General features: G+C 31.8%; 1 protein-coding gene across 1 annotated transcript in view; it reads left to right on the top strand.

Annotated features, from left to right (window-relative positions):
• The first annotated feature begins 4546 nt into the window (after positions 1–4546).
• The window catches only part of LOC106463308 (guanine nucleotide-binding protein subunit beta-2-like), a 21058-nt gene continuing 10608 nt past the window's right edge, over positions 4547–14996 (top strand). Inside the window, exons 1-6 of the mRNA XM_013923325.2 lie at positions 4547–4710; positions 8746–8882; positions 9645–9686; positions 11864–11940; positions 12370–12496; positions 14717–14860. Coding sequence (XP_013778779.1) covers positions 4584–4710; positions 8746–8882; positions 9645–9686; positions 11864–11940; positions 12370–12496; positions 14717–14860 — 654 coding nt within the window. The 5' untranslated portion in view covers positions 4547–4583. The remainder of the gene's footprint in view (positions 4711–8745; positions 8883–9644; positions 9687–11863; positions 11941–12369; positions 12497–14716; positions 14861–14996) is intronic.

Raw genomic sequence — 14996 nt, 5'->3', positions numbered from 1 at the left:
GGACGCAAGCAGATTTTGACATCAAATTTTGGAGTAAAAAAGTGCGTCTTATAAACCGAAAAATACGGTATGTATATAATATAAAAACGCCATCTATAGTGTGTAAAATGCCCGACCGAGTCCTTTATCTTGTTAGTTAATGGTTCAAGCCTAAAAAAAAGTGATCAATTTAACTCAACGTATATAATCTAAATATAATGATCTCTCATTATAAACTACTTATGTTTACAATAATTATTTAAACAATATTTTCAAAACGAGACCAAAAACTCTAGCTCTTTCGAATAGTTGACTATTCTACTTCAGGAGAATAAAGGGTTATGTTTAATGAGTGTGATGAAATATATAGGCCTTGGATGTCGATGTCACGTAAACTTTTGTATGTGATCCTGTGTGCTAACTACTTAACCTGTATTTAACCAATAAACATTCTAACTTGACCAATACTGCCCAGTGACTCAAAGGTAAGTCTGAAGACTTACAAAGCTAAAAGCTGGGTTTCGATACCCGTGCCGGGCACAGCACAAATAGACTATTGTATAGCGTTGCACTTGATAACATCCAAACCTAATCCTTGACCACACATCTCCATGTAATTTTCCAGTCCGGGTTTTACTTTAATAAAGGAACCGGATAACGAAGTTCACCGCCAGAACCCAAAAACTTAAAAAAAACTGATTTTTGCTTAAAATGCTAGTATATTGTAAATATATTCTTATAAACCATTGAACTAAAGATATGGATGTAATATGAACAATTCCTGTCTGGACCCTTTTTCCCGGCAATCAATGGCGCGAGTCTTTAAAAAAAGTGATAAATTTATATCGTTACGTTATCCGAAAAACACAAAGTTTTTTAAGCATAAATAACTCATTCCCAAAATCATATTAAACCATTAAAAAGGTTTTTTGCCTTAATATCTTCAATTGATTTTCCAATCCCGTTTTGTAATTTGAGGGAACGAAACCGACCACCAAGGGCTAAAATATTTTTAATTTGAATACATTCTCTGTACATCGCCTGTAAACTGAATATGTTGTAAATGTGCTATTACAAACGACATTACTGTATATTTGTCTGAAATATATTTAAAAGTTATAGAATGTGGGATATCCCAGTCCCGGCCTTTTTTTTCTCGCTAATCAATTGTGTAAGTCTAAAAAAGCCTTGATGGTTAGAAGGCTCCACTCGCAATCTGAGGGTCGTGGGTTTAACCCCTATTACTGAACATTATTTCGCTTTTAGCGCTATAATATTATGCTCAATCCCATTATTGGTTGGTAAAGAGATGGCGGTGGGTGATGTTGGTTAGCTGCCTTCCCTGTAATCTATCGCTTCTCAATTAGATATGGCTAGCGCAGATAACCCTGGAGTAGCTTTGCGCGAAATTCAACAAACTAACAAACACACAATTTATATCGTTACCTTATATTGATTGCAGTACGGGACTGTACTGTCTATCTTTCGCCCCTTTAGTGAACGTGTAATATCCCTCAAAATTATTGTAGTTTTCGTAGTTTTCTGTTTGAACAGAGTGAGACGCAAGAAGCTCGTATGTCCTTCATTATGTGGTTATCCATATTCTCTTGCAGTAAAGAGGAACAGTTGTTCTTTTTGTCGGTGTATCGCAAAATACATTAGGGCATCCATGCCCTTTACAAACACAAGGCACGCCCGTTACCCGTGGGTTCGGGCGCAGATTTTGGCTTTGTATGTATTAATTTACTCAGGTTTATTATCATATATAAACCCAGGTTTGCTGGAAGAGAATCAGATTTTTGGCTATTTTCGTGGTTGTAAATATTCAGCAGAACCTCAGTATAGGCCTTTCCTGACCTTTCTTGTCTAAAACAGAGCTTTTAGATCTACCACAGAGCTTTGACATGTTCTCATATTGTTTATTTGTCTCACCTTGAGTAATAGTAGAATCCAGGTTTTGAGGGAATGAAGTGGACTTACAGCATAATCCAAGCTTCAGTTTAATTTTACTTACTTTGTTTTTTGTGTTTTTTTTAACTTGATGAGATGATTTTCAGATTTTTTAAAACTTAACACACAGAGGGAGGGGGGGGGGCTCTTGAACTGGTGAGAACTTTTCAATAAAGGTTTTCCTCACTAACGTTATCAATTCTACATACCCACGGGGTAATTGTGCTCTTATTTTGTATGTAGTTTATTGTGTTGTGATTAAACATTTGGATATTTGTGTGTCATCTTCTTACTTGTGTATGGAATTAAGTTTTTTTTAGCGGGGAGAAACAGGCTTTCAGATACAATATCTTAGAGCCACCAGTTAATGGGTCTAACTAACTATTTGAGGTATATCTGTGAGCCGGAAAATATACTTAATGTAATTTTCAAGTCCGGTTTTTACCCTAACAAACCTCCAGGGGATAAAAACATTTTTATTTAATATTTTTACTCTAAATCGCATTAAAAAAGTTTATATATTGTATGTTCTTACAAACCTTTGAACTCGAGGTCTGGATGAAACATGAATATAAAACATGGGTCATTCCCTTCTGGACTCTTTCTTCCTCATAATCAATAGTGTGAGTCTTAGAATGTGCTAAATCTATATTATTACCTCATCCAACACCATAAGATGCTCATAACTATAGTCATATTAAACGATTAAAATGTCTTCCTTATTCTCAAATCTTCAAGAAATTTCCCAGTCTGGTTTTTACCTTAATGAGGTAACCACACTCCGAAGCCCACCACCAAGGGCTTAAAACATTTTTTTAAATTCATTTGATATACATATATTTAGAATAGACTGACCAAATATATAATATACTTTAGATATATCCTTAAAAACACGGAACTTAAGCTATGAATAAAATATGAATGCAATACATATCGTGGGACAGGTGAGTTCGAGCCATCATCTTGGCCCGGCCTGGACAGGTGGTTAGGGCGCTTGAATCGCAATCTGAGGGTCGCGGGTTCGAATCCCAGTCCCACCGAATATGATCACCCTTTCAGCAGGGGGGGGGGCGTTATAATGTGACGGTCAATCCCACTATTTGTTGGTAAAAGAGTAGACCAAGAGTTGAAGGTGGGTGGTGATGTCTAGCTGTCGTCCATCTAGTCTTTCACTGCTAAATTAGGGTTGGCTAGAGCAGATAACTCTCGGATAGCTTTGTATGAAATTTAAAACAAAACAACCCTCTTTCTTGCTACTCAATAACGCGGAACTCCCTGTCCACCTCCCCCCCCCCCCAACAAACGCTACATTACTTTAGGCAACAAACACACAACGTTCTCTCAGTATAAACTACTCCTAACTAAAATCTTGATAAACCATTAATATGTCTTTCCTACCATTACATTTTAATATATATTCGAAGTCTGGTTTTTACTTTAATGAGGGAACAAACAAGGAAGCCCACCTTTTTTTTAAATCATTTCTGAATATCAAATTAACAATTTCTCTGTTGTACCTACACTCCCTAAATTTTGTTAGAAGTTCAGCACAAATGGGCTATCAAAGATAAACAAAGAAATCTTCATCCATCCAATGTCGTTCCCAGAATTCGTTTCGCATAGTTAAGGTTAAAACGAGAATGTCATGAGATATCATTACTGCTTCCCAATTTTTCGCACAAGCCAAAATCGCTAAAGATTAACACACTTTCTCTTCCATGTAATCTATTTCATAATTTGTTCAATACTAAAAATATCCTGATCTGAATATTACTACCATGTATAAGTTGCTTTCTAATTCACCACATCACATTTTGTTCAATATACCTCAGTAGGGATTCTTAGGTGAATTAGGATACAAATTGAATATAAATTCAATTATAGTATTTCAGGATATGAATAAAATGATGGAATGTGACTAATGCCAAACTAGTTATTTTGGTATGTTTATGAGATTTCACCTACTGTTTGGATTAATGCATTATTTCGGTGGGGGGTTCGCTCAAGAAATTTCGATGGTTTTAACCTGTCTTTTAGTTTATTGTACAAGACGTTTAATTTTACGCACAAAATAAAATAATTGTAATATCTAGTAAACAAATTAACTTTTATTTAAATATGAGTCCACAGTTCTCAAGGTAGGTCTTTATTTAAAATAATTTAATGGATCGGCGCAAGTGAAGAATAAAAATGAATGAATCTCACTCATATATGTAAATATAGAAATTTCAAAATATTTTTTACTTCGTATCAAAGACTACCATTGTATTTATACTTTATGGATAAAGATGTTTTTTTCCACCGATTCTTATTAAGCTACATAAATTACTTTGTCTTTCAGGCCCCAAATTTTATTTGAGGCTTGAAAGATTTTAAACCTAAATTCCTGCCACGAATTTTGTTGTTTTCGTTCGTATTATTGTTATTTTTGGTTATAAAAATGTGGTAATGATGTTACAGCATCAGATTAACATCAGAAACGTATGAAAAACTAGGTAGTACTTATTATCTAGCAATTAAGAAGAAAATAGTAACTAGTTAGTAACAGGATTTAAGTGATCGTATAAGTTGCTAACAATGATAATGATTAATAATATTATGTTGCATTATAAAGCGCCATCTTAAGCATCTTATGAACCTCTTGTTACTGTAAAATGGCGTCTGATGGTGGTGGGTTGAAAATTGACAACCCTGTAGAGTCAATAGAATCTCTGAGTAAAGAAGTTGAAAAATTGAAAGCACGATTAGAAGAAGAGCGGCAAAAGCTTAACGATGTGGCATGTAAGTTTTAACCAAATTACATAATGTAATAATATTAATAGGCAAAGCTTCCATTTTGTTCTCCAGGACTAGAATATATATATATATTATAGATTAAGAATTATAATTATAAACATAATTAACTTTATCAAGTTTTGATACTTAACTGTAATATAAGTTTAAAAACTTAATAATATAAATATTAGCAATTATCTGTCTCAGTGTGTGTAACATTTTTTTAACTATGGTTTTGTGCTTATAACTTATAAGTTTTTTGTTACTTACTTGAAATTTGAAGTTGAGGCAAAAATTTGGACTTTGGTTTGGATTTTTAATTTTATGTATTTTTGGTATTATCAGTAATAACTCTTCTCGAGGAATACAGTTATTGAGTTACAAGTTACAACTTCCACAGAAAACTTTTTATTTGAAAAGCAGTTCCAACTTCTGTTCATGTTTTGTTCCATAAGGTATAATTAACAGGTGGATGTGATTAAGTAAGAACGAGTTGGACGTTTCTGTATTTTGTTACAGAAGCAGTTGTGAAGGAGAATAACTTTTATAAGAATGTCAGTGCTTTCTTTTTGTAATTCTCTGATGAAAACCTTTTCATTCTGATGTGTCATGACTATAATTTATTGTTAATTGGAAGAGTGACATAAGCAAACATTTAAAATATTAAAAATATATACATAATTTTAGGTGATAACATAGGACCAAAGAGAAATTCTCAAAAACTAAAATTCTATTTCTCTTTGCTTTGATGAGTTTCTGAATATCTGTCTTAACTATCAGTCAAATAGTCCTCTTCATATAGTTTTAATGATGTAGTTAATTTCTGGCTAAGTACTAGGTCACAGATCAGTAATTAACATCAAACATAACTTAACTTGACCAACACAGAATGTAATTTCTGACTGCCAGATCTGACAGATATAGTAGGATCAGCTTATACACAAAAAATAATTTTGCTAATGCCTTCCTTGAAAATTTCTTAAATTCCTTTTTAAGTGTTTACTCATCTTTAACCCTTCAAACACTTGTAGCTTGCAAGAAATGTTTAGAAAACATTTATTTTTCCAAATTTGTTGGATAATTAATTTTGCAACAGCTGATCAAGTTTATCTCAGAACATTATTGTAATTATGAACTTGGAAGGCATATACCTTATTTCAGTATGTCCAGACACCTTTTTTTTATTATTTAGATTCTTGTTCTGAGATTAAGGAGTTAAAGGTCAAACATTACAAAAAGTTGTTTTGGCCAGCAGTTCCTTTATATTTTCATCAATCCAAATGAGAATTGACTTAAAGATACTTCAACAACCCCAACAGATTTGGCCATTGTGCCTTTTGTTTGATTTTATATGGGTCAAAGGTAAAAGAAGTAGTAAAATTAAAGTTTTTGGTCTGTTATTTCTTTAAGTTTTGACCAATCCAGATGAGACTTTGCATAAAGATATCTTATGACCACCCCTTCAGACTAAGGCAGACAGATATGAGATTTATGACTTTCTTGTGATTTTAAAGGATTCACTGAATTGTGACATTATAATACATAGGACAGTTGGTTTCTATGTAAATTCTAGAAAACTTTTACAGGTACTTTCAGGCTAAATAAGACCTATTTTTGACATTCTATATGCAATTTCAGGCACTGTGTAAATTGAAACTCTATAATAACAATCTCCTGTAATATCTACATATAAAAATAATGTCTCTAGATTCAGAGCTCTCTAGTACATACAATGTTTTTAACTTTTGGCTTCTGTAGAATCAAAGAAAAACACAAATAACAAATCTGTTTGCTTTAGTCTGTGTGTGGGTGGGGTGGGGTTGGGGTGTCACAAAATATCTTTGTCACAAGTTTATGTAAAATGTTATATAGGTTGGTCAGATATCTTACTTAAGTAAAATATTTTGCCCTTTGACCACTCTAAACTCTCAACAAAAGCACAAACCCAAAATCTGTCTGTTTCAGTCTCTGGGGGTGTTGCAAGGTATCATTGTGCAATAACATACAGATTGGGCAAGACACAAAAGAATGGCATCCCTAACTTTGCAAAATATGTGTACTTTTATGCTCCAATACATCTTTTTTTGCACAGATGTCTCAAGTTGATATTATGACTGCCCATCAGAAATGTATATTTTGTAGTTTATGCTCCCTTCCCCTGCCTTGAATACCATTTTTATTAAAATCTGCTGTAGTTTGAGGATGGATGGAGGGAGACATATTGCATTCCCTTGCAAATGTTCACCTTTCTAGTTTCATATATATATGTTTAAGTGTTTCCTTGTAAGTTTCATTATTTATGTTTGTATTAATTGGTAGTAAATAGAGCATGGTGATAAACTGTCATTTTTCCTATTGGAAAAAAAATATAACCAGTGTGATTTATCAATATTAATGTCATTGTTTAGAAAACATTATTTCAGAATTTACTGATGATATCTTGTAATGCTACAACATGATGGGAAAAGGCTGTTTTTGATGAGAATATTTCTTTTAATTCAAAAGTTAGTGGGTAAATCCATGGAAAAAAAAATTATTGAGAAATACAAAATGGTACTCTAGGGTTCTAGTATTTTAGGTAATGTTATTTTTGTGAGAGGAGCATCTGTACTGTTAAGAGAAAAAAATCATCAGTTTTGATTGTTGATAAATGTTTTTGTTTTGGTGAAACAGCTGATAAAATGCTGGTCTGTTTGTAGAAGTTGAGAGTATAATGAGACAACTCCTTTAGAGGATTTGGTGCAGATTTGGTTTTATTACAACATGGATATAGACATACTGAAAGTATTGCAGAAATAAGCTGGTATAGTGATCCTCGTTTGCAAAATATTAATTGTGAATAGAAGCGTAAAGACTGGGATTTGTTTACCTTGGTTTGGTTTTATTACAACATGGATATAGACATACTGAAAATATTGCAGAAATAAGCTGGTAGAGTGATCCTCGTTTGCAAAATATTAACTGTGAAGAGAAGCGTAAAGACTGGGATTTGTTTACCTTAAAACATAGAAGAACTAGAAGTGATGGGGAAGTTGAACTGTTTAGGCCAAGATTGTCATCCAACACCATTTTTTGTCAATTTGTTGTAACTAGATTTTTGCAAAGTGATTAGATTTTCTCCAAATATATTTGGTGAGGAATCTAAATGGCATCAAATGCTTGACTCAGATCACATCTTTATTTAAATTAGACATTTTGCATGTTGTACCTTCTATGCTATTTCTAACTTTCTGATTTTTGTATAATTTGATATATCTGGTACATTTTTAGGGGCATAAGATTTCACGATAGTCTGCAGTGCTATATTGAAACAATTATGACTTGATTAACAAAAAACCTTGGTATTTGCTAGTTATAATAACTTCAAGGCCATTATAATACATATTGTCTATAATAATGATTAACAAACAGTCTAGGTTATTTATTAGTTTTCGTAAGTTCAGGACCATTACAATACTTAATAAGAAAGTTTATCCCTAGTTTTGTGTGTTATTTAATAATGTTACACATGTACATTACCCAAAAGTTATTAATTTTCATTTAAAGATTAATATGGTATGGGTAATGTGTTGTGCATGCATCTTAAAATATCTTGTTTAGTTATTGTTTTTGTAGAATCAGCTTAAAGTTGTATAGAATTGTTTTTACATCGAATTATTAAAAATATGTATTAAAAAGCAAATAGTTTCAGTTATACTGGTAAAACAGTCCTCAAGACAAAGCAATTAAAAATGTATATTTTCTCATTTCTATGATATTGGTGAAATTTTCATTCTTCAGATAAAAAAAGTCAGAATAGAAATGACATAATTTTAAGTCATTTTTATATTTTTGTTATTTTCCAATGTTTGAAAAATGCATTTTTATTATTATTATTGCTGGAAAATAAAGTTGCGTGTTAAGTGTTTCATTGTATTAGATACATGTAGGGATATATATTTGTTGTTTATTGAGCTGAGCAATAAACCTTAAAAACAAAACTTAATTACTTTTTTATTACCAAAGTTTAGTATATTTCACATCTCCATGAAATTTTATTAGTGTCTACAGTTGCTGAAAGACTGGATCCCTTGCCAACGTTAAACATCAAGCCTCGTCGAGTGTTGAAAGGGCACCAAGGAAAAGTTCTTTGCTCTGATTGGTCATTGGATAAGAGACATATAGTTAGTTCATCACAGGCAAGTTGTATCATTTACCTGAAGATGTATGTGTACTTTCATCTGGCACACAAACCTAGTTGTAAAAGTGACACTTGTAAAAAGTCAGTTTATGATTCAAGAGTTTTTTTTAGGCAGCTATAATGATGAACATTTCAAAAGTGTTAGTTATTGATGATCTTTTGAAAATTAAATATTGATTCAGTTGATGGTTATAGTTTTGTGATACCAGTTTTTGAAATGTGTCATTATTATATTAAAACACTGTGTGACACATTACATACCATCTAATACAAAAAGTGTATAAGCTTCAGTACTTGTAGACTTGATTTCCCAAATTTACATATCTCAAATTAAGCCTTTATTTTCAAACACTAGATTAAGCCATAGTTTACACCTACACATTTCTCTTGTGTGATGTTCTAATAATTTTAACTCACTTCGGAGTCCAAAATATATTCTGTATAACTGTAAACCTATGCTAGTCATTGTTTTACTAATGGCATGGATACATCTTGACATTATGATATACAAAATCGTTTAAATGTAAACCAGATTTTTCTTGTAAGGTATTGTATTGAAGTAGCTTCTACGATTATTTTTTTTGTGGATTCCTAGCGTTGTTATCAATTCATGTTTGTATAGAGATTGCTTTTTTAGAATAAATTGTCTTTCTTTGAGTTTTATGGATGGTATAAGTTATATATATACTTAAAGATTTGTTTTAATAAATTTCACATGAGGTTACATCATAATACATTTTTTTCTTATGAATTCTTTTAGGATGGCAAAATGATTATCTGGGATGCATTTACGACAAATAAGGTAATTTTTCTTTTCAATGTTATTCTCTCTCAGTTAACAAAAACTTGCTCATTTACTTTTTTAGTAATTCTTAACAATTCGTACTTTGACAAATATAAAGCAACCATTATGGCATAACAAACAATAATATTACCTATGTTAAAGTTATTTGCTAAATACCAGTAAAGCTGTGTAAATTGAAATCTTTTTGAAACAAAAGAATCTGCAGCACCTAAGCTGTAAGCTTTTTCAGAAATTGTTTTCACAATGACTAACATCAAAAACATAAAATAAAATAAATTAAACGTGTAAAAATTGAAATCAGTATGAAGTTACAGGTCATTTTGTTTATTAAAAAATATGTGCATTATACTCCAGTCATTATTCTGTATCTTAAAACTTTGAAATGAAAAATGGTTTTAATATTTTATATTATAAAGTGGCTGCTGTTGTCTGGTGTTTACGATGTAAAGTTTACACTGGAATCACAATGGTGTTCAGTGTGAACTTTATTTTCATACACGTGACTACACACTAAGATAGTGAAGTTTTTTTACATTGTTACTACTGACAGTTAACAGTTTTATCATTTTACCAAACAACTGTCCATCTGTTATTTCTGCCACCTGGGTTGAAATAGATTACTGCAGTCTGGTATTTATCACATTTTTAAAAATTTTATCCACTCTCAAATATTCTGTTAAAGTTACCATACTTTTCTACAATATTGGTATGTAATTATTACTTTTGAAGACATGTCTGTATCACTATAGCGTAAGCACACATGGTGCATCAATTCGAACCAGTTCCTAAACTTCAGGTAAACTCTGTGACTGTGACGTATCATTGTATGGCACTGATGCATGCTGCACAGGTGAAAATAATCTGATAAACAGAATGAAAAATCCTTTATAAGACATAGTTGCTACATGTAATGTCATTTATTGCAGACTTCTTTGATTAAAATAATAATAAGGTTTCAGTAGCTAATAATTATTGTAAGCCTTTAGAAATGATTTTGAGATACCTATATAAATATATATATAATTTTCAAATATAACCTGTAGTAAATGTCAGATATACATAAGACAATTGAAAATAATAGTTTTATCAATGATAAGAAATACAGAAAAGACTAGTTATTGATGGATGCAGTAAAAATTTCAATTCTTATTGATTCAGATTATTATAGTAAATATATTGATTTTATGAAGAATTTATGATGGGATTGTATCAAGAGGTTCGTCCATATTATAAGCACGTTAAATAAATGTAATTGAATGGCCAAAGATTGTGTTTTTTGTGATATTATCACAAAATTATAACCTTCTATGGCTGAACTTCAATGAAGCCAAATCCAATACCTATTCGTTACCATATGTGTATATTATGAATTACAAGTCACTTTGATTAACTTTAGCAATAATTAAACAAACACTCACATTTACCAAGTGTACGTATTTGGTTATGAACTTATAATATAAAACTACTCACCATTCATACTATGGTCACAAAACTTCTCCTCCAAGTTATATATGCCTAATTTGACAAATAACGTTTCCGCTACTTAGCACTCAAAATTATGTGTGTGAAAAAAATAGTAAATCTCCAGTAATGTTTAAGGATGTTACACTAATTTGCTTTCAGATTTTTTTCTTACATGCATATTTTTTACACTGTGGGGTAAGTTCTATTTCATATAATTCTGTACAGTGGGAGTTATAATTTATTCTAAGAAATTGTTAACTTGACTAACAATAGATTAGCAATAAGAATTTTTGTTACAATACTTTCCACTGCTAGACTGATGCCTGAGATGAAAGTTTGAAAAAATGGTGAGAGGGAAATTAATTTGAAAAGTTTACACTACATTTATTAGTTCAATAAGTATAGAATTTCACTCATAGTGACCTCTGTGTGCACCTAATTAAAAAACATCAAAAAATTTGATATGAAAAGTAATAATAATATATCTGTCATTAATCATTCGAGAAAAAGATCCAGTGATTGCAGGTGGTACGTTGTGAAGATACCCAATCTTTTAAATTTGTAAAATTACACAATTGTCTAGTTGAGAACAAATTCATTGATTAAGTGATATATTTCAGTTTCTTGTAAGATGTTTTTTATGTCTTTTGCAATGTATTCAATATCCAAATGAATTATAAGTTCATTTTTCTTATACCTTGCTTTTGTAGGAACATGCAGTAACGATGCCAACAACTTGGGTTATGGCATGTGCATATGCTCCTTCGGGAAACATGGTAGCTTGTGGGTAAGTTTCATTTTACTCCTGTTTTGTTTTAAAGCTGTTAATTTAATTATTTGCTTTGTTAGTTTTACTTTCTATTTAGTACAGGTTAGTAGTAAGCCACCTTTCCTTCACTTGTGCCAGTAATGTGGCTTTACCATACTCGTGTTTTGACAGTCTGATGAAAATAAATATTTTGATTAATACTGTAGCATCTTTGTAGTGTAATTAATGATATAGTCAGGTAAAGAATATATATAATTTCTCTGGACCACTATTCCCCACAAGTGTACAACAATAACCTTTTATTTCCAAATTAGTGTTTTTTAAAAATAAATAAACCACTGTTAGTTAAGCATGGTCTAAGTGAACATATACCTTTTATTGAAGATGTTACTTAATTGAAAATTTTGTAGACCAAGCAACTAAAATTGAAATATTTTTGTTATATAGAGGTCTGGACAATAAGGTAACCGTGTACCCACTGAGCTTTGAGGAAGATGTATCTAGTAAGAAGAGAGCAATAGGAACTCACACAAGTTACATGTCCTGCTGTCTATTTCCTAATTCAGACCAACAAGTAAGTTTATTTTATTTCCAAATACACTAAGGCCAGGTTTATTTTAATTTTTACGTGTTGTACAATATGTTTGGTTTTTTTCATCTCTGTGTGGTTACAGGATAAGGCATGGGATGCAGTATGCATTAGTGGATAACTAAACTTTTAAAGAATTTCACTAGAACATAGATAAACAAATGGAAAAAATTAATAAATAATGTCTGTTTTTTTTTATAGTTGAGTGTCGTCGGTTACCCATTATTTTAAATCAAATAGACATTTGTCAAGAGAAAAAAATGAGAGAAAATTATCATTCTTCCTACACGCACATACATATTTTGATAGCATACCAATATTCACCCACTTGTGATAGTTTATAGATGATGTTTCAAATTGCTACCACAGACTTTCATAAGGTCAGACAGGAAAGTCATGTACATATTATTATAAAAAGAGAAGTGAAGAGCTTGAAGTCCTATTGTGTGAAAAATTGTAAGTTGAAGTTATGTTGGATTGAAACAGTACTGAAAAAACAGATTATTTTTTCTTTCTTTCTAGGACTGTTGAGAGCATTAGCAGAATATAGATTCATGATTCATTAATTTCAGTTTCTTGGTCTCTGTTGTATTTCAGATGGGTCATATAAATAGGAAACGACGGGTTCCCCCCCCCCCCCAATCTGGAGTTTTGACAAGTTTTGAAACGGTGTGCTGATATTTTGACATGTGGTATAGACATTATTTTGTCTAAGTCTGGTTTACCATTCATTATCATTAATTCTGGTATGTAGATGACTGGGTGGTCTGATGTTGGTAAGTTTTTTCCTAAAGTTTAGAACCAGATTTGGAGGAAGTGTGGAATTTGAATTATTAAGGGGTCTTCTAGATTTATGGCTGATGTTAGGAATATTTGAAATTATATTAGCTGCATAGTAATTGTGATCTCTGTTCTGGCATTTTAGCTAGTAAATAATCACTGATGAATTTCTTAGAGTAGCTATTCTGTTTTAGGAGGAAAAAAAGTAGATCAGTTCATTCTGGAGACATTTGGGTTCTGAGGTTTTTATGTAAAAGGTGTGAGTGACAGAATTTAAAGATTTGCTTTGGGTTAATTAGTAAGCAAAACACAGTAATGTGATAAGCTTCTAATTTCCATCTGTGACTAGGAAATAGGCAGCAATTTTGGTATTGTTCGATACCAAGATATCAAATTTCCTTCACTTTTGTATATCAAATTTATTTACATTTATTTGTACATGCAGAAACATTAGCCTATTATTTTGATCATATATTTAAGTTCAACCTCTAAGATACGGTCCTTCCATTAGTTTTTACCTGCACTGACTAGAAGATTGACAAATACACATGCAAACTTATTGACCTTCCAATGTTTTTTTCCTATGTAGTAATTTTGCAACCATAATGAATACATCAAATGCAACCTATGAGCTCGGGCATCCAGGAATAAGAGTTTTCATTTGATTTTAGTTACCATCGTGAAGGTAATTCTTAGATGTTGCAGTTTCTGATGAGAAAGGATGTTGTTGTACAGTAGTGACATCAACATTCCTGATTTAAAGTTCGAGTTTGTGAGTGAAATTGGAAATGGCATTATTTTCCAGGTTAAGACATTGGTTAAGACTGGAGTCCCGAAGAAATTCCTTTCCTAATCCTTCTGTTTCTTATCCAATTGAAAAAATCTTGATTTAGCATAGAGTTGTTAGATTCGAGTAGAGTGCTGGAAAAGGTTAATTCTAAGAAACAGAGTGAAGTCTTCTTCCAGACTTTTTTTTAAAATTTTGTGTAGGATGTCAGAAACAGGAATCTTAATAAATAGGTTTGCCTCGTGAAAACGTACAAGGAAATTCTCATGAATTGTTGTCACATGTTTTATCTCAAGAATGAAATTAGAAGAATTGCTCACACTGAGGAGTTGGTGTCTGAGATGGTTTATTATGGGAATCAGAAAACAGTTAGATTGTGGTGTAGTGAAACTATAACAATGACAGTGGGTCACGAGGATGTCATGTTTCTGTATTTTTATGAGGGCGTACAGGAAGGATGTGGTTGAGTGATTTGGCTCATATTTATATGAATGCATTTTTTGTTTGTTATTAATGTATCATTTAATCTCACGAGACACGGTTTGTTGTAGCTGGGAGTAAGTACTCAACCCAGATTTGAAGATTTCATGTGATAAAACTTTTTAATTACTATAAGATTTAAATTACTGTCTTTTCAGATTCTCACAGGAAGTGGAGATAGCACATGTGCTCTGTGGGATGTGGAGTGTGCCCAACTCCTCCAGAGTTTCCATGGCCATGGAGGTGATGTGATGAGTCTAGACCTGTCTCCTTCAGAAACAGGAAATACCTTTGTTTCTGCAGTAAGTTTTTAATTTTTAGTTGATTTTTGAGGTAGTAAAAGAGGGTGAAAGGCCTCATCAGCAATGAATGTAGCAGATGTTTTGTGGTTGAGATATTGTTGTACACTCTTCTTTACTTTTACTCATAGGTTAGTGT

Source organism: Limulus polyphemus, unplaced genomic scaffold (assembly GCF_000517525.1).
Source record: "Limulus polyphemus unplaced genomic scaffold, Limulus_polyphemus-2.1.2 Scaffold1374, whole genome shotgun sequence".
Lineage (NCBI taxonomy): Eukaryota > Metazoa > Arthropoda > Merostomata > Xiphosura > Limulidae > Limulus > Limulus polyphemus.
This window is presented reverse-complemented; position numbering and strand designations above follow the sequence as displayed.